Genomic DNA, 24,619 nt, shown 5'->3' on the forward strand with positions numbered 1-24,619 from the left:
CAAACAATAAAATAAATTGCAGGTAAGGGAATCAACCAAGTACAAGAATTTTGGACAAAAGTGTTGTGATGGAGGGCGTGGAATGAGAACCAAAGTGCTTAGCGTGTGGGAATAAGTACATGGTCGAGGCAGTAGGAAGGGAAAATAGTGTAGGGCTGAGAGGTTAGTCAGGGAAGGCTTCCTGAAGGAGAAATTATTCCAGTAGGACTTTGAAGACAGAGAGAGTGCTTGCTGAGATGGATACACAAACATAAGTGGTAGGGATAGCCACTGGGCTAAAGCAATTTGGCATGTTGGGAACTAATCAGAAAAGGCTTCCTGGAAGAATGAGAGTTTAAGAAGGCTTTGAAGATGTGGCGGGTCCATTCCTTGGCTGAGTTCCCTAAGTAGTTTAGTGTCCCTGCACAGAGAAGGAGGAGTAGTCAGTCAATTGTATTTATTGAGTGTTCACTATGTGCAGAGCCCATACTAAGCACTTTCATTCATTCAATCACATTTACTAAGCATTTATGGTGTGCAAAGCACTGAACTAAGTGCCTAGGAGAGTACAGTATAACAACAAACAGATTGGTTCCCTGCCCACAATGAGCTCACGGTCTAGGGGAGACAGACATTAATGTAAATAAACGAATAAATAAATTACAGATATATACATATGTACTGTGGGGATGGGAGAGAGGATGAAAGAAGGGAACAAATAAGGGTGACGCAGAAGGGAGTGGGCGAAGAGGAGAGGAGGGTTTAGTCAGGGAAGGCTTCTTGGAGGAGATGTGCCTTCAATTCAGCTTTGAGGTGGGGGAGAGCAATTATCTGTCCGATATGAGGAGAGAGGGTTTTCCAGGTCAGAGGTAGGATGTGGGCAAGAGGTTGGAGATGAGATAGACTAGATGGAGGTACAGTGAGAAGGTTAGCATTAGAGGAATGAGGTGTGCGATCTGAATTGTAGTAGGAAAGTAGGGAGGTGAGGTAGGAGGGGTCAAGGTGGTGGAGCGCTTACCACTTGTCATCTGTGTGACTGTGGGCAAGTCACTTAACTTCTCTGTGCCTCAGTTACCCCATCTGTAAAATGGGGATGAAGACTGTGAGCCTCACATGGGACAACCTGATTACCCTGTATCTACCCCAGCACTTAGAACAGTGCTCTGCACATGGTAAGCACTTAACAAAAAGCAACATTATTATTAAAGCCAATAGTGAGGAGTTTTTGTTTGCTGCAGAGGTGGATGCACAACTACTGGAGTTTCTTGAGGAGTGGGGAAACAGTGAACGTGTTTGAAGGCTCTGCCGCCCACCTCCTCACCGTCCTCCGTTCCCGCCTATCCAGCCGTCGACCCCCGGGCCATGTCCTACCGCGGTCCCGGAACGCCCTCCCTCCTCACCTCTGCCAAACTAATTCTCTTCCCCTCTTCAAAACCCTACTTAAAGCTCACCTCCAAGGGGCCTTCCCAGACTGAGCTCCCCTTTTCCCTCTGCTCCCTCTCCCCCCCCTTCACCTCTCCGCAGCTAAACCCTCTTCTCCCCCCTTTCCCTCTGCTCCTCCCCCTCTCCCATCCCATCCTTTCAGCACCGTACTCGTCCGCTCAACTGTATATATCTTCATTACCTTATTTATTTTGTTAATGAGATGTATATCACCTTGATTCTATTTATTTGCTATTGTTTTAATGAGATGTTCTTTCCCCCGATTCTATGTATTGCCATTGTTCTCGTCTGCCCGTCTCCCCCGATTAGACTGTAAGCCCCTCATTGGGCAGGCATTGTCTCTATCTGTTACCGATTTGTACATTCCAAGCGCTTAGTACAGTGCTCTGCACATAGTAAGCTCTCAATAAATACTATTGAATGAATGAATGAGTATGGACTGGACTGGGGAGAGACAGGAGGCAGAGACGTCAGCAAGGAAGCCGATACAGTAAGCATGGCGAGATAGGGTAAGTGCTTGCATTAATGTGATAGCAGTTTGGACCGAGAGGAACGGGCAGATTTTGATGATGTTGAGAAGGTGGAACCGCCAGTGATCCCGGGCCACTTCCATAATGAGGAATCAGCAAAAGATTACAACCTGAATTAAAGATCGGCTCATATTTTAAGGAACAGCCACACGCTGAACAGAAGTCATTAACGGCATGTGCATCTTCCACCGGGGACAGGCATCATGGAGAGCTTCTGAAAAGTCACAAAATGACTGGCGTTTATATCCCTTTAGATGGGCACAGCTACCCAAAAGACCTCTAAATTACTCCTCTGCAAGGAAAGCTTCAATCTGCGAATTTTCCCTGACAATTGTGGATTCATTCACCTGGGCCAAACTGAACCCTGCCGGCTCCTGGCAACGTTCTGTGACAAGAACATTTGAAATTGCACCGTTAACTCCTCACCCCAAGGCCGGGGAAGCTTTCAGCAAAATGAATTGTTTCACCAACAGAGGAGAGGCAGAAAGATTTAAATAATTGAAGAGCGCGTTATTCCACCCACCCAAACACATTATTGAAAATGGATGGATAATTGTCCAGGAGTCAGCCTCCCCTGGGACCAGAGCTCACACAAAATGGACATAAGCTCTTAAACAACAACAACAACAAAAAAAAATCAAGATACTTATTTTTTTAAAAATGCCTAATCACGAACACTCTGAAGTCAGTAGGACTCAAATGACTTCTAGCTATTCCACCCACTCTGTCCTCCACCAGAGTGTAAGCTCATTATGGGCAGGGAAGGGTTCTACTAATTCAACTGTACTATACTCTCTCAAGAACCTAGTACAGAGCTCTGCACATAGTGCTCAATAAAAGCCATCGATTGATTGATTCCCAGAGACCAGGTCAATCCTGAGCTCGTGGCTGGCAGGATTGTAACAGGTTTTGCTGGGGTTTGGTGTGTTTCACAAAGCCTGTCCACAGGCACTAGCTCAGGTATTTTCCCCGCGCTGAATTTCTCTATCACTAATAAAGAAAGCTGACAGATGATTACTTGCCTCACCTTCGAAGTCTGAGGGCACACCTCCTCCAGGAGGCCTTCCTTGACTAAGCCCTCATTTCCTGTTCTCTCACTCTCTTCTGGGCTGCCCTTGCACTTGGATTTCCTCCCTTCATGCACCCCCCACAGCCCCCCAGCACTTATGTACATATCCATCATTTATTTACATTAATGTCTGTCTCCCTCTCTGTTCTAAGAGTTCAGCAATGTACATCGCCTTAATTCTATTTATTTGCTATTGTTTTAATGAGATGTTCATCCCTTTGATTCTATTTATTGCTATTGTTCTTGTCTGTCCATCTCCCCCGATTAGACTGTAAGCCCGTCAAAGGGCAGGGACTGTCTCTATCTGTTACCGATTTGTACATTCCAAGCGCTTAGTACAGTGCTCTGCACATAGTAAGCGCTCAATAAATACTATTGAATGAATGAATGCACTGTATTAAAGTGGTGCTGAAAACAGTTCTAAGCATTGGATGCTGGCTGTAGAGGGAGAGAGGGAGAAAAAGGGTCTCCTTCCTTACTAATTGTTCTCTCCACCAAGAGCCGCCCCTCCTGGCCATAGACTTTGGATTTGTTCATTCATTCATTCATTCTGGGGCCTGGTGGGAAAGAAATGAGGAGAGAGGCCTGGAGAGAGCCAAGGCTCCCCTGGGGAGAAACAAGAGGTGTCTTCCAATTCTTTTGAGTCCAGGGCTCTTCACGGAGTGATGATAATGATGGTGCCGATGGTATTTGTTAAGTGCTTACTATGAGCCAGGCACTGTACTAAGCACTGGGGTGGTTACCAGCAAATCAGGTTGGATACAGTCCCTGTCATTCATTCGTTCATTCATTCATTGTCATATTTATTGAGCACTTACTGTGTGCAGAGAACTGTACTAAGCACTTGGAAAGTACAATTCAGCAATAGAGACAATCCCCACCTGCAGTGGGCTTACAGTCTAGAAGTGGGGAGACAGACATTAAAACAAGTAAACAGGTAACAGTAGCATCAATATAAATAAATAGAATTAGAGATATATACATATCAAATCAAGTAAACAAGCATTCATATAAATAAATAGAATTAAAGTTATGTACATATATACACATGTGCTTTGGGATGGGGAGGGAGGTAGAGCAAAGGGAGTGAGTTTGGGAGATGGAGAGGGGAGAGGGAGCTGAAGAAAAGAGGGGCTTAGTCTGGGAAGGCCTCTTGGAGGAGGTAAGCCTTCAGTAGGGCTCTGAAGGGGGTAACAGTGACTGTTTGAAGGATTTGAGGAGGGAGGACATTCCAGGCCAGAGGTAGGAGGTGGGCCAGGGGTCGATGGTGGGACAGGTGAGAACGAGGCACAATGAGAAGGTTACCACCAGAGGAGCAGAGTGTGCGGGCTGGGATGGAGAAGGAAAGAAGGGAGGTGAGGAAGGAGGGGGCAAGGGGATGGAGAGCTCTGAAGCCAGTAGTGAGGAGTTTTTGTTTGATATGAAGGTTGATAGGTAACCACTGGAGATTATTGAGAAGCGGGGTGACATGCTCAGAATGTTTCTCTAGAAAGATAATCTGGGCAGCAGAATGAAGTATATACTGAAGTGGGGAGAGGCGGGAGGTTGGGAGGTCAGGAAGGATGCTGATGCAGTAATCCAGTCAGGTTAGGATGATGATTGCACTAACATGGGAGCGGTTTGGATGGAGAGGAAAGGGCAGATCTTGGCGATGTGAAGGTGATACCGGCAGGCTTTAGTGACAGAAGGGTTATGTGGGGTGAATGAGAGAGCGGAGTCAAGGATGACACCAAGGTTGTGGGCTTGTGAGACGGGAAGGATGGTGAGACTGGAAGGATGGTAGTGCCGTCCACAGTGATAGGAAAGTCAGGGAGAGGACAGGGTTTGGAAGGGAAGATAAGGACTTCTGTCTTGGACATGTTGAGTTTTAGGTGGTGGGAGGACATCCAAGTGGAGATGTCCTGAAGGCAGGAGGAGATGTGGGCCTGGAGGGAGGGAGAGACAACAGAGGAGGAGATATAGATTTGGGTATAATCCGCATAGAGATGATAGTTGAAGCCGTGGGAGTGAATGAGTTCACCAAGGGAGTGAGTGTCCCACGTGGGGCTCACAGTCTCAAACCCCGTTTTACAGATGGGGCAACTGAGACCCAGAGAAGTGAAGTGACTTGCCCAAGGTCACACACCAGACAAGTGGCGGAGCTGGGATTAGAACCCATGACCTTCTGACTCCCAGGCCTCTGCTCTATCCAGTGTACCATGCAATGCCAGAGCAAAAGGCCCTTCGAACTAGAATCGAACCAGTGACCTAAGGACAACTATGTACTCACTACTACACTATTCACTACTACAGTCCTCCATTCTACCAGCTGAACTGGGCACTCAATAAGCACTACTGAGTGATGGATTGGTTGCCTGGGTCCAAACCTGACCTCCTTTCCAGCTCTCAATCCCCGGGGCTGGAGGAAGAGCCGACCTTCAACTTGCTCGCTTTCCTTTCTTCCTCCAAAACCCCACTTCCATCTTTCCACAGTCCCACCTGACTGAAGCCAAGGCACAACCAGTGGAAAAGTGAATTTTTCTTCTTGTTCTTTCCTGCTCTCTTCAACTCTGAGGAAAGAGCTGTTAGCCCTCAGGAAGCTGCTCACATAGTCCACCCATACACATGCATGCATGCACACACTCACTCACAAACAAACACACACACTCTCCTCCCTTTCCTCCCCCCCCCCCACTTTGGCTCAGAGCCAGGCTTGCTCTCCATTCAGACAGGAGGAGGAAGCTGTCGGCTAGAAGCCCAGCTGGATCCTCCATCTGGCCTCCTGAAGAAGATGAGGAATCCCTGAATTCCCCTCCCTCCATCTAAATTTCCCACTTCTCTCTCCCATCTCCATTGGCTGGGTTCCATTTTGGCAAAACAGTCATTTCGGGCTTTGACCTTCTTCAGAGATAGCCAGGCCAGTTACAGGACAGACACTTCCCTGCATTGGTTCTGGTGTAATAGGGATTACAGTCCCCGATTAGACTGTAAACCCGTCAGTGGGCAGGGACTGTCTCTATCTGTTGCCGATTTGTTCATTCCAAGTGCTTAGTACAGTGTTCTGCACAAAGTAAGCACTCAATAAATGCTATTGAATGAATGAATGAATGAATGAATGATTGTAGAGGCAACAACAGGGCATCCATGCTGCCCTCCTCTGTCTCCCAAAAAGGGAAACTCTGTAAGCAGCGTGGTCCGGTGGATCAGAAGTATCTGAATTCTAATCCCAGCTCCACCACTCATCTGTCATGTGACCTTGGAAAAGTCACTTCACTTCTCTATTCCCCAGTTACCTCGTCTGTAAAATGAGGATTAAGATTGTGAGCCTCATGTGGGACAGGGACTGTGTCCAGCCTGATTAGCTTGTATCTACCCCAGGGCTAAGTACGGTGCCTGGCACATACTAAGCGCTTAACAAATACCAAAATAAAAGAAACCGGGGTGCCTCCCTGCCCAGTTTAATGAGGCAACGCAGAGAGCTTTGCAAGACCCTGGAAGCCCTCTCTGCTCTCTCCCCCGCAACCAGCAACCCTGCTCACACCCCCTGTATCAGTTCAACATAAGAAGCAGCATGGCAGAGTGGATAGAGCACGGGCCTGGTAGTCAGAAGGAAATGGGTTCTAATCCCAGCTCCACACTTGTCTGCTGTGTGATCTTGGGTGAATCACTTCATTTCTCTGGGCCTCAGTTATCTCATCTGTAAAATGGGGATTGAGATTGTGAGCCCTACATAGGACAGGGTCTGTGTCCACCCCGATTTGCTTGTATCCACCCCAGTGCTTAGTACTGTGCCTGGTACATAGTAAGTGCTTAACAAATACCGCAGTTATCATTATTATTAGATCCTTCTGCCTTGGACCTCTTCCCAGATGCCCTGTCCAGCCCCACCATCTGGACTCACTGTTGGCAGGAAATGAAGCTCTCTGGCTTCAGTTGGGTAAAGGCCAGTTCTCAACCAACATCCATGAAGTCCACCTTGGCTCCAAAGTAGTGCGTGTAGTGGGAGAGTTCAGAATCGGTGGACAGGCAGCACTGAAGTCTATGATTCAGTAAGCTCCTCGAGAACAGGAATCTTGTCTACCAATTTATTGGATTGTACTTCAAGCAGAGAAGCTTGTAGAGAATGAGTGTAGCTTGTAGAAAGAGCATGGGCTTGGGAGTCAGAGGACGTGGGTTCTAATCCCAGCTCTGCCACTTGTTTGCTGTGTGACCTTGGGCAAGCCACTTAACTTCGCTATGCCTCAGTTACCTCATCTGTAACACGGGGATTAAGACTGTGAGTCCCACGTTGGGACAACCTGATTACTTCGTATCTACCCTAGTGCTTAGCATAGTGCTTGGCAAGCACTTAACAAACACCATAATTATTATCATTATTATTCTCCTCACTGTTCAGCACAGGACTCAGCACCCACTAAGTACCCAATCAATGCCACTGACTGATTGTTTGATGAAGCACTGATCCGGCTATGCACCCAGCCATCCAACAAGTGCTTAGAACAGTGCTTGGCACATAGTAAGCGCTCAGTTCTTTGTGGCTCTTCTGACTCAGATTCAGTCAAGAAGAACTAGCAGCTAGGCTCTCTAGCCAACTATCAATGCAGAGCCCTCCTTCCCCGACCCCAGGGAGGGGAGTGAGGGCTATCCCCACTGTGTCCACCCTGGGGACACAGGTATCCATAGCTATAGGTCATGAGCCTCTGCCAGGAGAACTCAGTTGAGCACCGGAAAAGAAACTTAAAAGAACCATCACTTGCTCGATCCAAGTGTATCTAAAATACTTTTTTTAATCTTGCGGAAATTCACAAATGATACAATATTGAAGATTTTTAAACATACTGTACAGTCATGTTCTGGAACCGTTTTACATCAAGGCACAGCACACCATATTTTACAGATACACCCTGACCGGCCGCGATTTGGTGGGATCGAGCACTTAGTACAGTGCAAGCGCTCAGTGCAGTGCTCTGCACACAGTGAGCGTTCAATAAATAGGGTCGCTTGACTGATCCCCGAGATCCGGCAGTGGTGCCAAGGTATATAGTGTGGGCCACATTGCACATATATGCTCCGAGATCGAGAAACAATCAACGCGCTCACATTTTATTTGAAGTAGCATCGCATATAAAAAGAATATACAATAATTAGCTTCTTCGGAACTATACCTAACAGAAGTGCTTTGTCCCGAAAAAAAGAAACACTTTTCAATATCTAGAAGGATGCAAAAAGGTGGCTCTTCTGTTTGGCCTTCTTGGTTTATGGAGGAAAGTTGCTTTCAGTAGAAATTAAAGGAAGTTGAGAAATCAATTTCATGGCAATCTGAAAGAAGACAAAAGGGAATTGCTAGGTTGGAACATTGCCTATCATTTATCATTTACTGATCAAAAGAAATTACTTAGAGGAAGTAGCTTTTTAGCAAATGATCTTTTCTTCTTCCCAAGGTTCCCCAGGGAGGGAAAAAGATGCCTGAGATGCTGATAAAGTTTGAAAATGAAAAGATAAGATTAGGTAAAAGTCTCTACTTGGTTTGCAGCCAAAGAGGCATTCTGCCCAGGAAAGAGGTATCCCATGGCAGTCCAAGGGCTCAGCGGATGAATCGCTTTCCAGTCGGACTGGGCAAACCCTCCCTTAATTAGCCCCGTGGGCACTCAAGGTATCTGACCTGGCAGCGAAGACAATACAGAACTGAAATCTGCCCAACACACCCCCAGGGAACATGGGAGACCGTTATTCTGCGACCCAAATGCCATGGATCTGTAAGTCACCAAGAGGGGAAGAGCTGAGGAGGAAGGATGGCCTAGTGGAAAATGCATGTATCTGGGAGTCAGGTGACCTGGTTTCTCATCCCAGCTCTGCCAACGACCTGCCGTGGGATCTTGGGCAAATGACTTAACCTCTCTGGGCCTCAGTTTCCTCTTCTGTAAAATGAGGATAAGATACCCTCTCCCTCCCTCTTAAAAGATTGGACTCTCCCAAGCACTTAGTACAATGTCTTGCACAGAATAACATACAATTAATTAGTTGATTTATTGGTCAGTCAATCATATATACTGAGTGCTTATTGTGGGCAGAAAACTGCACTACGTGCTTGGGAGAGGATAATAAAGCAAAAAACAGACACATTCCCTGCCCACAATGAATTTATAGTCTATAGTAGGATCACCCTGTTGGACAGGGGCTGCACCACAACTGATGACCTGTATCTACCCCATTGCTTAGCACAGTGCTTTGGCCCATAGGAAGTGCTTAATTAAAGCCATATTAATGTTAGAAATGTCTCTGAGGGGCTGAGAATGAGCTCCCAACATGGGTTCCAAATGCATTTACCATTTTCCGGGGGTTGCTCAGGAGCTTACATTTGCACATCTCTCCGTCGCCTGCCAAATGCTTTGGATCCCACATTGGTAGGTACGAAGTTGTTCTTGCCCACGCCGCCTGACCTGCTCAGGAAATCCGCCAGGCGATGGGTGACGCAGGTTGCCGTATTGCAAGCTCTCTTCTGGGTTGAAACGCTGCTTTTCGAGGTGAAGGAGGGTAAAAGCATATTATCAACAGGAAACTGGTTGCCTTGAGATATTCAAAATACACCGGGTGGGAAGTAGCACTGCATAGGCTTCCCTAGCATTATGAAGTTGTTGGGGTTTTGTTATGGTATTAGTTAAGGGCTTACTATGTGTCAAATGCTTTTCCAGACTCTGGGGTAGGTACAAGTTAATTAGGTCAGACACGATTCCTGTCCTATTTGGGGCTCACAGTTCAGGTAGGAGGGAGAGCAGGCACTGAATCCCTATTTTACTGATGAGGAAAATGAGGCACAGAGAAATCAAGTGACTTGTCTAAGGTCACACAGGAAGCAATTGGAAGAACCCGGATTAAAACCCAGGTTCTCTGGCTCCCAGGCACGGGCTCTTTCCACTAAGCCATGCTGTTTCTCCTGGCCTATAATGTTCCCCTGAGCAACGGGGATTTCTTCTCTCTCTTAGTAAGACAGTAAAAAAAAGTCAAGAAGACTGTAAACTCTAGACTGTAAATTCACTGTAGGCTGGGAACGTGCTAACCAACTCTGTTGAATTGCACTTTCCCAAGTGCTTAGTACAGTGCTCTGCACATAGTAAGCACTCGATAAAAACCATTGTTGTTGATGATGATGATCATTAAGAGAGATTATCCTTCATGACTGCCAGCTTTAGCAAAGAGTTTACCCCATAGATTAAGGGGAGGGGCTTAGTGGAAAGAACATGGATCAGGTTCTAATCCCAGCTTCACCATTTCCCTGCTGTGTGACCTTGGGCAAGTCATTTAATTCCCCTCAGCCTCGGTTTCCTCATCTGTAAAGGGGGAATTTAATACCTGTTCTCTCTCCCCCTTAGACTATAAACCCATGAAAGGCAGGGATTGTGTCTGGCCTGATTATTCTGGATCTACCACAGTGTTGGGTACATAGTAAGCACTTAACAAATAGCACAATTATCAGTAAGACCACAGTGTAAAGTTCAAAGCCTACTAAAATAACCACGTTTACTAAAACTCATGTATTTTTTATGATGTTCTCTGTGAGGTTTCAGTCTCTCCAGTAAGTAAGCCCAGATCAGGCAGAAGCTGTTCTAAACCAGAAAAAAAAAACCAAAACAACAAGGAAATCTTACCATGACATAAAAGAAATTAGCAATAATCTGGGAGGGTAAAGATCATGGTACCTATATCCAACATCCTTAAACTCGTTGAGGGGAGGGAATGTGTTGGCTGACTCTGTTGAATTCTCCCAAGCGCTTAGTGCAGTGTTCTGCACATCATAGGTGTTCGATAAATACCACTGATTGATTGACTGATTGATCCCTTTTCAGCTCAGCAGACAGGCAAAACTCTGAAATTGCATTCCTCCTTCTTGGCTACATTCGCATGCAGAAAAGCAGGCAGACCCCTTTACTGAAGCATCCAATCCAAACCTAACCCGATGCAGAAGTTGCCCTAATTAGAAATTCAAGGTAAACACACAGAAAGTGAATACTTGCAAACGTCTTACCTGTAGGGATTCAGAGACAATATGGCTTTCATCGGTTTATTACCTTTCTACAGGGGTGTCCTTCCGCCTTTACACCTGTGTTTCTTGATTGCTGTGATAGTAGAAGTTTACCTCCCAAAACAATCTTCCTAAAAATTCCCCCTTCAACAGCTGATCTACCTGTGCAAATACTCAGGGTTCCGCTGTATCTGAATTTTCAGAACTCACCGCACAGGTAAGCAGCGGGAGATGGTTTCTGAATTTGTTTAAAGAAGAGGGTCTGAAATATTCCAATTTTTAAACAGATCAGCAAGTTCAAAGCAGTCCACACAGCTGTTCTAATCCTTATAGAAAAATAGGTTTATTAAACGAGTGACTGGGTGTGAAAGATGTATTTATTGATAAATTTAATAGCCAGAAATGGACAGCTTTGTTTTAAGAGTATTCTTTAAAATTAAACCTAAGAAAATCAGGGGAAATCTCAAGATAGTGCTGATGATTTTAGTTTATTTCACTGGCGATACTTCGATTTATCCCCCCTAGCTTGGCATGAATATTATACTTTCTTTATCCTCCTAGAGTAAATCTCAAACATTCCCTGTCGAAAAAACAAACTTAAGGAGCACAGCAAAGTGGGCAGCAGGTTTAAAAAAAAAAAAAAGAGGGAGGGGAGGGGGAGGAGAGGTCCTCGCTAGTTGTTTCCAAAGGGTCCCCCATAGTTTGCATAGAGTTCGATTTCCGGGTCATTCAGCACATTTCTTTTCTTGCCAGGAGTTCCAGCCCCGACGTCAGTGCGAGGATTAGTTTGCAACTTGTGCAATTCTTGAGAGAGTTTGCCCAGCACACAGGTACTCAGATTGCTGCAGCGTTTAGATATAGGTCTGTCCAGGCTGCGGGGAAAAAACATGCCAAAACGGTAAAGGGGGTACATGCGGTCACATGCACATCAACTTGGGCAACGATCGATGGAGAAATGGCACTCATCACATGCAAAGGGGACAGAGTAGGGAGGAGGAGGCAGTCCCTCGAAAACCGGGAGACTGAGCAAGGAGCCGTCGTTCAAGCAGGCAGGATGAGCTGTTCTGAGGCTCCTCTTTTGACTGCTGGAGGTTTTCTCTCCAGTGCATTCAAGCATTGCCGGTCACAGCCTTTCATGCTCAGCAACAGGGATTCACTTCGAGAAGATGCAAACGTGACACATGCCCCTGCCCCCCTCCCCGGGGGGATGCTAGGAAAGGAATTCTCCACTGCCTCTGCGTGCACCTGGGGGTGGGAGGGGGTGGCTCTCCAGTCCCCAAGGCCAGCATGCCTCGCGACAGCATGCACTATTCCCACAGAGAACCTGGCTGGGCCCTAACCCATCTCAGATCACAGCACGTACCTCTCCCGGCTCTATTTTATAAAACTCTCTGACAAGTTCAGCTCACTCTCTGGTGGCATATTTTGCCTCTTAAGAGTTGTGAAAACAAATATAAGCAGGTTAGGGGAGGTTGGAGGGGGGGGACACCATTGACTTAAAGGGAGCCCAGGGCCAAAAGGGGGCCGAGGAGGTCAAATCCTCGAACCCACAGACTTCAGGCAGGACCGTGTCTCCTGGAAATCTCCCAGCCTGATTTTACAGGCCTCCAGAGAAGGAGAGGGCACCACCTCCCCTAAATCCCCCAATCCATCGGTTTATAATTCTGTCAGGACGTTCTTCCTTATGTCTCACTGAGAGCTCTCCTGCCGCCACTGCTTCACCCGGTTACTCTTGGAGGATCATCAGGGGAGACTGAGGAGGCTTCCTCAGATAAGACAGTAACTAAGCAAGGCAACACCTGGGCAGATATATCTTTGGAACTATCAATCTGTCAGATTTCTTCCCCTGCCTTTAAGAAAAATGCCTGACACAGTGAACTGCCGAAAGAAGGGGAAAGCGTGGGTGTGTGGGCAACGGTCGGCCTAGGGGAGGGACATAGATGAGACCTCCCCCATGGCTAGAAACTCACTGGCCAGTGGCCCTTACCTGTCCCCCTCAGTCATTTGCTCCAGCTCTTCTGTTTTCATCTGTACGAACTCTTTCACCAGGGCGTTTAGCAATCGTCTGGCTTCATCGTCATTCAGGGTCACTCGGTCTGCGATAGACTCAAACCCCGGTCTAGGTGAAAAGGAAATACAAAGGCTGTCCCTCACACACACAGAAAGACTCAGAGCATCAGTGAGTGTCTGGTCTTCAGAATGGGGTCTACCTCCCTACACTGCGTCCGAGAGGTGGACGCGCTCTCATAACACCCCCAGGAAATCACTCAGAATTTCCTCCTTCATCTAAAGCTATCGGGTCTCTGTGGGTCACAGACCACATGCAACAGGCTGAGGGGACTGCTTCTCAGCTCAGAGCGTTCGGGCCAGGGCTGCCTCTTACCTGAGCGGAGCTGCCTGGAAACTGTCCATCTGGCAGACGATCAAGGCATAGACAGCCAGAAAGGAGGATAGCTTCAGCGTGACCATCGTATCCTCACTGGAACAAAAGAACGACATCAAATAGAGTTCCTTTCCTCTTTCCCCAGCCCTCCTGGTTCAACCCATGTCAGTAATAATAATAATGATAGCAATAGTTATGGAATTTGTTAAGTGCTTACTGTGTGCCAGGCATTGTTCAAAGCACTGGGGTGGATACAAGCAAATCAGGGTGGACACAGTTCCTGCCCCATGCTGGGTTCACAGTCTCAATTCCCATTTTACAGATGAGGGAACTGAGGCGCAGAGAAGTGAAGTGACTTGCCCGAGGTCACACAGCAGACAAGTGGCAGAGCCGGGGTTAGAACCCATGACCTTCAGACCCCCAGGCCGGGGCTCTCTCCACTAAACCACACTGCATCTCATGTCCTTTACTTCCCCCACTCGCATATCCCTCACCCTCTCCTTACAAGGATGGTCACTTCCCACCCGGTCCTGGTAATTAGAGAAAAGGCGGGTTATCAACAGTAAGAAGATGGAACTGGCACCACAAGCCCAGACCATGCCTGCATATTCTATTAAGGGCTAGAAAATAAGATGCGAGAAAATAATACAAGATTCGGTCTATTTAGTGTCTGGTAGCAGCAGGGATCCCTGAGGAAAAATTTTAATGTCGAAGTAATGATTGATACTTTGAACATGAGCCCTGCCCCCATCCATTACCAGCTATTTCATTTGGAGATGATCTTGGATGTGAATTAACATATTTATAACGTCTGGGAGTCGATGATAAATTATGCTAACCTGTAGCCATTATTTTAGTACAAAGCTAAGCAAAAAATTAATTAAGTTTATTATAGTATATAAATGATGCCTCTAATGAATAATCTGATGAAATACTTATTATTTAGCATTGCAGATTTTTTTAAAAATGAGACAGCTTCATTGCCTGCATTCCACGTGAAGATGTTTCAAAGGATTAAATCCCAGAAGAGGCTAGGCTAAGCAACAGGTTGCCTATCTTGGCATGATGTTTGATAAATAATACCCACCAGAACTTACAAAAAAGATTATCGGAATAATTAGGAAATCAGGAAACTCTCGTAAAGGTGGCCAAAATAGCAAATATTCTAAAGAATAAAGTGATCATTTGGGGACCATCGCTTAACCGTTCCTTTTGCAGCTAAATTAGAGGAGGATTGACCATAGAGAATTATGTCAACCATTCCTGACTAAAATAAAAAGCATCGGTTTTCCAAATAGTCACATAGGATCTTTGAACAAAATTCATAAACTGCCATTTGTGTAGCAGGATAAATTGAATAGGGAGAAATTAGCGACTGTTTTGAGTTTTACAGGTAGCAGGACGCCAGAAGCCTACACTAACTTCCTCTAGCGATTGCTCTTCTTAACTGAACGAATTCGGAGTGATCGCCATACACAGCTCCGAGTGAGTTACTAGCCTTGCGATCCTTAAGAGCACAGAGATTTTAGATGAAAAAATTACCGGTGGTTTAGTTTAAGAGAAAAACATGCCAAGAACAAGTTGCATTTGTTTCATCAACTTGCAGAAACAGATAACTTCCAAGCATTGACAAACCAATCGGTCGAATTTATTCAGCACTTACTGTGTGCGGAGCACTCTAATAGTAACTGTGGTATTTGTTAAGTGCTTACTACGTGCCAGCGCTGGGGTGCAAACAAGCAAATCAGGTTGGGAGTGTGCAGCATAACAGATTTGGGAAAATACAGTTTGTTCTACCTAGCAAAGAAAAAAGGTTAGAGTTACTATTTTTTTTAAAAAAAAAAAGCAATCAGAAATTTTCTTACCTGGATGAGCAAGGCTTCTTAAAGCAACAGTGTGGAGAGTGGAGGGTCCTCCCGAATTTGGGTCTCTAATCCCGTTGCTGTCCGAAGCTGCAACTCTCCCCCTTTTATATCTACCGCCAGGAAGAGAAAGTGTAGGCGTCCTCCCGGCCCTCGCCAGCCAATCACAAAGTCTGGTGGCAAAAAGCAACCAATCCCCGGAAAGGCACGAAAGCCAGAGAGTTCCAATTACGTCAGCCTCCAGTCATCCCAGTATCCCATTCACAAAATGTGCCAGTCATTGGGGCATTTCATAGGTTTATATTTGCATTGAGGTCATTGCTCTCCAAAAAAAAAAAAAAGGAAGAGTGCGAGCGAGAAAAAGAGAGGAGGAGATCGAACAATTAATGAAAAGTAAGGGAAATAGTCTGAGGCCATTACTGATATACCTGGATGGCTCTTTCTTCCCCCTTGCTTCCTCTGGAGAGACGCAGATCACATCTGCTTTATCAGGACGGGGTATTTACTTATTAGAAGCGACATCTGCTGCAAAAATGACTGCATTGCAGAAGAAGAAGGGACGTGGGTAAGAAAAAGACCCTTTCTCGCTAAACCTGCGTGGATCCGGTACCCACCCGTGCCGAAGGAAATCTCAGAGCAGGTGTGCTGCGCCCCAGGACCCACGAACCCAGATAACAATAATTATGGTATTTGCGAAGCGCTTACACTTCACGCCTGCACAGTGCCAAGCACTGTTCTAAACTCTGGAGTAGGCACGAGATAATCAGGTTGGCCCACCCGGGGCTCAGTCTTCATCCCCATCCTACAGGTGAGGTAACTGAGGCGGAGAGAAGCGAAGTGGCTTGCCCAAGGTCACACAGAAGACAAGTGGCAGAGCGGCAGAGAACACACGTCCTCGGACTCCCAAGCCAGTGCTCTTGCCGTTAAGGCAGGGAAGGGGTAGAGGGATGGAAGGAGCAGGAGTGAAACCTGCTTTAATGAAGTTCCCCCGTTTGGATAATAATTATGGTATTTGTGCAGCACTTACTATGTGCCAAGCTCTGGGGTAGATTCAAGCTAATCGGGTTGTCCCACATGGGGCTCACAGTCTTAAATCCCCAGAGCCTTAAATCCCCACAGTCTTAAATTTTCAGTTACCGATGAGGTAACTGAGGCACAGAGAAGTTAAGTGACTTGCTCAAGGACACACGGCAGACAGGTGGCGGAGCCGGGATTAGTGCCCACATCCTCTGACTCCCCAAACCATGCTCTTTCCACTCAGCCACGCTGCTTCTCTATCTCACAGCCCCTCCACGCTAGCCAGAAGCCCCCCGGAGGAGTTCCCCGGCTCTCTCTGGAGTTGGATGCCTGGGGATCTTCCAGGAGGCCTCTAGAGTAAGCAGGACTAAAGGACTGACTTTGCTTCCATCCCAGTTAGAGCCACCCAAATCCATCCTCCAGTCTGGGGAGAAGACCCAAGAACTGAAATCGCAAAGATGAGGTAAAGGCAAGAAACTCTCTCAAACAGCAACTTTTCTCTCGTTTCCACCCACGTCAGCCTAGAAATATAGTTTCCCAATCTTTGGACTCGCCCTTCCATGTAGATTTTATTAGTAATTGTGGTAATGATTAAGGTCTTACTATGCGCCAAGCACTCGGCAAATATGGGATAATCGGGTTAGACACAGTCCCTGCCCCACACGGGCTCACAAGTCTAAGGGGAAGGGAGAAAAGCTAATTACTTAATCGCCGTTTCACAGATGAGGAAGCCGAGGCCCCAAGAAAATAAATGACTCGCCTAAAGTCACATAGCAGGTAAATGCTGAAGCGGAGATTAGAACACAGATCTCTTGATTCCCAGACCTATGCTATTTCCACTGGGCTCGCTGCTTCTCCTGATTTTCTCTTTCTTGGCCAGAATTCTGAATTCCTCCATAGGCCCAGAGGGAGAGACAGTCAGACCCACTGATCCTCGGGTTCAAGAGTCCGAGCTCCAAAGGGTAAAACGGGGCGGGTGGGGGTTGCGGGGGACCCCCTTCACCGCCACCTCCGAGTAGAGAAATTGGATACGAGACCTCCAGAAAAGTCCTGATATTGAACAAATACCTTTTTCCCTTCCGGTTACACTGTGAGCCCCGTGTGGGTAAGGAACTGGGTCGGCACTGATTATATTTTATCGTCCTCGGCGCTTAGTACAGTGTTTGGCACATAGAAAGTGCTTAACTTTCGCCACTACTATTACTGCTATTTTAACCATCGCTGCTGCCGATGTTACTATTTCTTCTATTACCACCACCACTCCCATCGCAACTACTGGAAAGTGGCATGGCGTAGTGGCTAGAGGACGGGCCCGGGAGTTAGAAGGTCATGGGTTCTAATCCCGGCTTTACCACTTGTCTGTTGTGTGGCCTTGGCCAAGTCACTTCAATTCTCTGGGCCCTGGTTCCCTCATCTGGAAAATGGGGAGTGAAACTGTGGGCCCCATGTGGAACAGGGACTGTATCCAACCCGATCTGCTTGTATCCACCCCAGAGCTTAATATAGTGTCTGGCAGATAGGGGCTTAACAAATACCATATTTATTAGTAGTAGCAGTTACACCACTACTGCTATCGGAGCACACGGCAGGCCTGACCAAGGTGTCTGTAAATTAAGCTTGTTGCATCTAGCAGGCGGGAGAGAGGACCTGCCGTGAAGCTCCCTCGCCTCGAGCTTCGCCCCAGGAGCTCAGGGTTGGAATTGGCACTAGCTTTTGGATGCAGTTTTAGCTGGGTGGACAAGCAGCTCCGGGGCCCATCGCTTCCATTCTGAGCCGAGTCTGGCGCCTTCTCTTTAGGAGAGGGTCTACTCGGGCATCTTTGCCCGAGCCAAGTCCACCGCCTCTGTCCGGGAAGCGCGATGACTGACCCAAACTAAAATCATCCCAGAGATGATGGACGAGGATACGGGGGGATGAAGAATCTTATGCGATGATTAATAGTGACAAAGGCGGCCCTCCCCGGCCCTTGGGGGTGCAAGCCCTGCAAAATCTGGGAGTCTTGGGGAGGGGGCTGCCCTGCTGCAGAACCCTGAGTGGCCCTCTCCCCTTCCCCCTGCTTCCCCACAGGGCAGGTTGCACATTTTATCCATTCCCGGCCCTCTCCACCACCCCCCTCGCCCAACTCTTCCCCCCGACCCCCCGGGGGGATGGAAGGGCAGAGCACAGCTCCCCTCCAGCAAGGAGACACCTCTCCTCTGCCCCCTCGCCCAGGCTCTGCGGTCTCGGGCCAGCGGGAGCCCCTTGGCTACCCGCCCACGCACACTTGGCCGCATCTTCCATCTCGGGGCGGGGCGACCCCCCCTTCCACCATCTCCCCCTCGGGTCCGAGGATGGGGAGGGGGCTTCCCGGCGCCCCAATCCAACCCCCGAGCCCCGGCCCCGGATAGCTGGAGCGTGTCCAGCTGCTCGGCCCCCGGGGGAGGAAGATGGAGGGAGGAGGGAAGGAGATGGAGGAAGATGGAGAGAGACGGGGGGGGGGGGTCCAGTTGGGTCCCCAGCGGCGACCCCCCCCACCCATTTTCCTCCAGGGGGGTGCGCGACAGTGGGGATGCGCCCGCGGGGGAGGACTGGCTGGGTGATCCCGGGAAAGGGTCTTTCTGCCCACTAGGCTGGGCGGGGGGAAGAGGGAGACAGTGCCATTTTCTCCTTCTCCCTTTGCGCTTTTCTCTTCCCCTGTCCGTCCCCCGCCAGACAGGACCAAGCCGGGGAGGACAGCCACACCACCCTGAGATTCGGAGGGCGCTAAACCGGCAACTTCTGGGTCCCCCCGGTCGGGGCTACCAGACTGAGCATCTTCCCCGTGTCCCAGAGCGCCCGCGGGGGGCGTGTGGATGTGCCTGGGTGTGGGTGTGGGTAAGTGAAGGTGAGTGGGTAGGTGTGGGTGTGTTCGGGTGTGGGAGGGTGTGTGCGTGGATGTGTCTGTGGGTGGGTGGGTGTGGGTGAGTGTGGGGCTGTGGGTCGGGGGGAGGGTGAGGGTGGGTGGGTGTGGGTGTGCGTGGTTGTGTGTGGGTGCGTGGGGGGGGAGGGTGAGTGTGAATGAACAGGGGGGAGTGTGGGGGTGGTGTGGGCTTGTGGGAGCATGTGGGTGTGGTTGGGTGTGGGCGGGTGGGTGGGAATGTGCGTGTGTGGGTTTATGTGGGTGGGAATGTGCCTGTGTGGGTGTAGGTTTGTGTGGGAGGATGTGATGTGGTGGGCCCGGGCGGGGGTGTGGACGCGGGGGTCCCCCTTCCAGCGATGCCCGCCCTCCCCGGCCTACGGACGGACCCCGCGCCCTGCGAATCCCGCGGGAGGGGCGGCGCGGGCCACTAGGACTGCCCACCTGCCCCCCGACTGCCACCACGGTACCAAAGCGTTGGCGGAAGGGCGAGGGAGAGCGGCTGGAAAGTGTGTGTGTGTGCGTGTGTGTGTGTGTGTGCGCGCGTGGGGTGGGGGTGGGTGGGTGTTTCCGCGCGCGTGGAAGCAAGTGGGCATCCCTTTTGGAGGAGAGGGTCTCACCGCAGCGAAGAGCGGGTCTGCCGGCTTCGCTGCTCGTGGTGGGGCAAGAATATTAATCATAAATAGTTCTATTTGTTTATATCGAGGCCTGTGTACTTGTATCGATGTCTGTCTCCCCTCTCCGGCCCCTCCCCAGCCTGGAAGCCCCTTGTGGGCAGGGATCGTCTCCCTCTGTTGCCGAACCGCGCTTTCCAAGGGCTTAGTCCAGTGTTCTGCACACAACGCTCAATCGAGAAGCAGCGTGGCTCAGTGGCAAGAGCACGGGCTTGGGAGTCAGAGGTCACGGGTTCTAATCCAGATTCCGCCGCTTATCAGCTGTGCGGATGTGAGCAAGTCACTTGACTTCTCTGTGCCGCAGTTCCCTCACCTGTAAAATGGGGATGAAGACCGCGAGCCCCACGTGGGACAACCTGATGGCCTTGCATCTATCCCAGCGCTTAGAACAGTGCTGGGCACCTAGTAAGCACTTAACAAGTACCAACATCATCATTATCATTATTATTATTATTGTAAATACGACTGAGTGAATGAATGAAGAATCTGCCAGGTGATGGAGGTCTGCGGTCCGGGGGGCGGTGAGGATCTTTCCCCGGCCAGGCCTTCCCGAGGGCCGGAAAGTGGGGGGATCCGGCCCATTCCAGCTGGAAGCCCCCTGGCCGGTGGCCGGAGCCCCTGAACCCCGGAGTCCCGGACCCCCGCAGCCCTGGAAGGGCCGTGCGCTCTTGGTGACCACACTGCGGTTGGCGGCTCCGGCCCGAGGACCCAGGTGGTCTCCCCTCGCCACCCACCAAGCGCCGGCAGGGAGGAGACCCCGAGGTGTGTCCGTGTATTGTTATGTTGCGTGCTCCTAAGCGCTTAGAACGGTGTTCTGGACTCCGTAAGAGCTCAATAAATAAGATTGGCTGCCCGACTAACCGACCGATCTCCCGCGGCAGCGGCCAGGGGAAGAGGAGAAGGAGGAGGAAGAGAAAGAGAAAGAAGGAAAGAGGAGGAAGAGAAGGAGGGAGAAAGGGGGAGGGGGAGGGGGAGGGAGGAAGAAGAGAAAGAAGGGAGGAGGAAGAGGAGAAAGAAAGGAGGAGAAAGAAGGGAGGAGGAAGAGGAGGAAGAAAGGAGGAGAAAGAAGGGAGGAGGAGGGAGGGGAAAGGAGGAGGATAAAGCAGGGAGGGGGAGGGAGGAGAAGGAGGAAGAGAAAGAAGGAAAGAGGAGGAAGAGAAGGAGGGAGAAAGGTGGAGGAGGAAGAGAAAGAAGGAAAGAGGAGGAAGAGGAGGAAGAAAGGGGGAGAAAGAAGGGAGGAGGAGGAGGGAGGGGAAAGGAGGAGGATAAAGCAGGGAGGGGGAGGGAGGAGAAGGAGGAAGAGAAAGAAGGAAAGAGGAGGAAGAGAAGGAGGGAGAAAGGTGGAGGAGGAAGAGAAAGAAGGAAAGAGGAGGAAGAGGAGGAAGAAAGGGGGAGAAAGAAGGGAGGAGGAGGAGGGAGGGGAAAGGAGGAGGACAAAGCAGGGAGGGGGAGGGAGGAGGAAAAGAAAGAAGGGAGGAAGAGGAGGGGGAGGGAGGAGGAGGGGGAGAAGGGAGGAGGAGGGGGAGGGAGAGAAGAAGAGAAGAGGAAGAGAAAGAAGGGAGGCGGAGAGAGAAGGAGGGAGGAGGGGGAGAAAGAAGGGAGGAGGAGGAGCCCAAGGTGTCCGTCCACTGGCCAAGCGCCCTTCCCACCCCCTGCCCCGGAGAGGAGGGAGGGGAGGAGGGTCCACCCCCGCGGCTGCCCTAACACACCGAGGGGTGCGGGCTGGCCGGGGGACGGGGGAGCGGGGATAGGGTCCCCCGCAGCCCCGCGACCAGAGCTAAGGAAAGGGGGAGCTTTGGGAAAACGCCCAAGGGCAATAAATGGAATCGGGAAGGATGGCCGTGTCCTGGGCTCCTCCTTCACCGCTCGCCACGGTGCGCGCAGCCCCGGCTGGCCCGAGGGGGGTCGGGGCCTGGGCGGGGGGCGAGTGGCCGGGGCAGAGGGGGGAGCGGGGTGGGGAGGGGGTTCCCCCGGGACACCTGGAGGTCGGCTAAGGGAGTTCCTTGCATCGCACTCCAAGGCTCAAGCAACAGGGCCTAGTGGATAGAGCAGCGGCTTGCAAGTCAGGTCCTGGGTTCTAATCCCGCTCTGCCACTTGTCCGCTGTGTGACCTTAGTCAGCTCACTTCACTTCTCTCGGCCTGAGTTCCCTCCTCTGTAAAATGGGGATTGAGACTGTATTCAAACCGACTATCTCGTATGGCCCTGTATCTTGTAAGAGCCACGGGCTTGGGAGTCGGAGGTCGTGGGTTCTATTCCCGATTTTGCCACCTGTCTGTTGTGTGTCCTTGGGTGTCACTTAACTTCTCTGGGTCTCAGTTGCCTCATCTGTAAAATGGGGATTGAGACTGTGAGCCTCACGTGGGACGACCTGATTACCCTGTATCTCCCCCAGCGCTTAGAACAGTGCTCTGCACATAGTCAGCGCTTAACAAATACCAACGTTATTATTATTGTATTTACCCCAGTGCTTAGAACAGTGCTTGGCATATAGTAGGGGCTTAACAAATTCCATTATTATTATTATTATTCACCCCAGAGCATAGAACAGTGCCTGGCTCACAGTAAGCGCTTAGCAAATACTATTATTAGTGCTCTGCCCAGAGTAAACCCTCAGTAAATACCACTGAGATTGATTTATTAGCGGATGAACGGCCTGGATCCCGGAGGGGTGGGGGGACACGAAGCGGGGCACGGAAGCTGTGGCAATTTTGGAATCATTTTTTTCTTTTGCCAAGTCTCGTTCCCCTCCACCTCTCTGGGAGCGGGACGAGTGTCCGGGTGACAGGCTCAGGGATCCCCCTGGGATCCCGCCCCAAGCTTTGCCCAAGGAATTGCGGGATTTCCAGCTTCCTGGGAGACGCAGCAGAGGGGCTGGGCTGGGGTCCCAAATCCTCCTGCGGCCCCCCAAAACTATGCAGGGAGGATGGGGGGGGGAGTCTCCGAGAGAGAACCGCCCCACCTCCGGAAAGAGAGACCCCGACTCTCTCAGCCACGCTCGCAAGGAGGCTGGACCTGAAAAGTGCCCAAAACGAACACGAAACCCAGAATTCGTTTAGACGGTAGGAGATAATAATATCTTTGATATTTGTTAAGCCCTTACTATGTGCTAAGCACCGTACTAACGCTCTGGGTTCGATGCAATTCGCTAAGAAGTAGCGTGACTTCGCGGAAAGAGCCCGGGCTTGGGAGACAGAGATCGTGGGTTCGAATCCCAACTCTGCCACTTGTCAGCTGTGTGACTTTGGGCAATTCACTTCACTTCTCTGTGCCTCGGTGACCTCATCTGTAAAATGGAGACTAAGAACGTGAGACCACCTGATTACCTTGTATCTACCCCAGCGCTTAGAACAGGCTTGGCACATACCCGTTATTGGGCAGGGATTGTCTCTTATCTGTTGCCGACTGCCCATTCCAAGCGTTTAGTACAGTGATCTGCACATAGTAAGCGCTCAATAAATACTATTGAATGAAATACCATCATTATTATTATTGATTTTATGAATGTACCCGATGTGCCTGTATCCACTCCAGCGCTTAGTACGGTGCTTGGCACATAGTAAGCGCTTAACAAAATACCACAATTATTATTATTATTATTATTATTGTAAGCAGATCGGGTTGGACACGGTCTCTGTCCCACGTGGGGCTCCCAGTCTCAATCCCCGTTTTACAGAGGAGGGAACTGAGGGCCAGAGAAGTGAAGTGACTTGGCCAAGGTCACACAGCAGACGAGTGGAGGAGTCAGGATTAGAAACCAGGACCTTCTGACTGCCAGGTTCCTGCTCTAGCCACTACGAGCACTTTGTGTCCACCTCCCAATTCGTCTCCAGCTGACAGAGGGGGTCCCCGTGGAATAAGCAGCAGCCACCCTCCAGCCAAGCCCCCGACCACTCCCCCGAACCAGTCCAGCTCCCTGGACAAACTGCGCCCCAATCCAGCCTCTCTCCCGATCCATCTGCACCCCAAAATCCAACCCCTCCTCGTCCAGGATCCAGCTCCCTTCGCCGGCTCGCCGGGATGGTGGGGAGATCCCGTTTTTCCAGTCAAAAGGCAGATTTCGTTGTAAAATCACGGCGCCTCTGACCCGTGCCTTCGCCAGGTTATCTTTTGAACTGGAAAACCGACACGTTTCGAAGCCAAATTTTGAGACTATAATTCGTGACTGAGAAGGTAAAGGGGCTTAATTCATCAGGAAAAAACTAATGTAAATTACATGTAGGTAGAACAAAACACCAAGGGGCACTTCTCGGCTATTCCAAAACCTCGCACGACGGTCTCTTTCTGTGGTCAACATGATTTTCTCGATTTGGGACGGAACTGCGATTGCAATAAAGATTAGACTTTATAGGTTAGGTAAATAATTGCGTTTTCTCCCTTCCTCTCCCTTCCTACGAAGTGTTCTGCAATCCCAGAAGGAACAGTAAATGCGTTAATAAAAACATTTCCCGAGGAAATACTTTTCCAGGTTTTCGTCTTCTGCCTTCCTCTGCAAAGGAAGAGAGGCGCCGCTTTTGTGCGTTTCTGGATTATTAACTGCTAAGGGAGGGGGAGAGAATTCGATGAATCACTGAAATTGGCCCGTTGCCTCTAGACTCTAAACTCGTTTGGGGCAAGAAACGTGTCTACTAATTCTGTTGTAGTGCACTCTCCCAAGCGCTTAGTACAGTGTGCTGCACATAGTAAGTGCTCAATAAATAACTGATGCCCTGAGAAATTCCATTCTGTTTTTCTTGGGTGTGATCAGAGCTTTCAAAGCATTTCCAGCTAGTCTGGCAGGAACAGAGCA

At 49.6% G+C, this 24,619-nt stretch overlaps 1 protein-coding gene across 2 annotated transcripts; it reads right to left on the reverse strand.

Annotated features, from left to right (window-relative positions):
• Positions 1–7,797: 7,797 nt before the first annotated feature.
• CALCB (calcitonin related polypeptide beta) lies at positions 7,798–15,421 on the reverse strand. 2 transcript variants are annotated; one of them, XM_039911297.1, is made up of 5 exons: positions 15,269–15,421; positions 13,404–13,499; positions 13,008–13,139; positions 9,328–9,512; positions 7,798–8,319 (listed from the first exon to the last, which is right to left on the reverse strand). In XM_039911297.1, the coding sequence occupies exons 2-4, from the start codon at positions 13,487–13,489 to the stop codon at positions 9,353–9,355; spliced, it is 378 nt and encodes a 125-aa protein (XP_039767231.1). In that variant the 5' UTR covers positions 13,490–13,499; positions 15,269–15,421; the 3' UTR covers positions 7,798–8,319; positions 9,328–9,352. The 2 variants fall into 2 exon arrangements, with proteins under 2 accessions (XP_039767231.1, XP_001510980.2); XM_001510930.5 differs by lacking the exons at positions 7,798–8,319; positions 9,328–9,512 and adding an exon at positions 11,383–11,892 and having other exon boundaries at positions 15,269–15,412.
• Positions 15,422–24,619: the final 9,198 nt, after the last annotated feature.

This window comes from Ornithorhynchus anatinus, chromosome 3, assembly GCF_004115215.2.
Source record: "Ornithorhynchus anatinus isolate Pmale09 chromosome 3, mOrnAna1.pri.v4, whole genome shotgun sequence".
Taxonomy (NCBI): domain Eukaryota; kingdom Metazoa; phylum Chordata; class Mammalia; order Monotremata; family Ornithorhynchidae; genus Ornithorhynchus; species Ornithorhynchus anatinus.

Coding starts and splice junctions, on each gene's coding strand:
- CALCB (XM_001510930.5), bottom strand. CDS start 13,489: ATGGTCACGCTGAAGCTATCCTCCTTTCTGGCTGTCTATGCCTTGATC. Junction 13,140..13,403: donor TTCCAGGCAGCTCCGCTCAG/GTAAGAGGCAGC, acceptor CTTTTCACCTAG/ACCGGGGTTTGAGTCTATCG. Junction 11,893..13,007: donor CAAATGACTGAGGGGGACAG/GTAAGGGCCACT, acceptor TTTTCCCCGCAG/CCTGGACAGACCTATATCTA.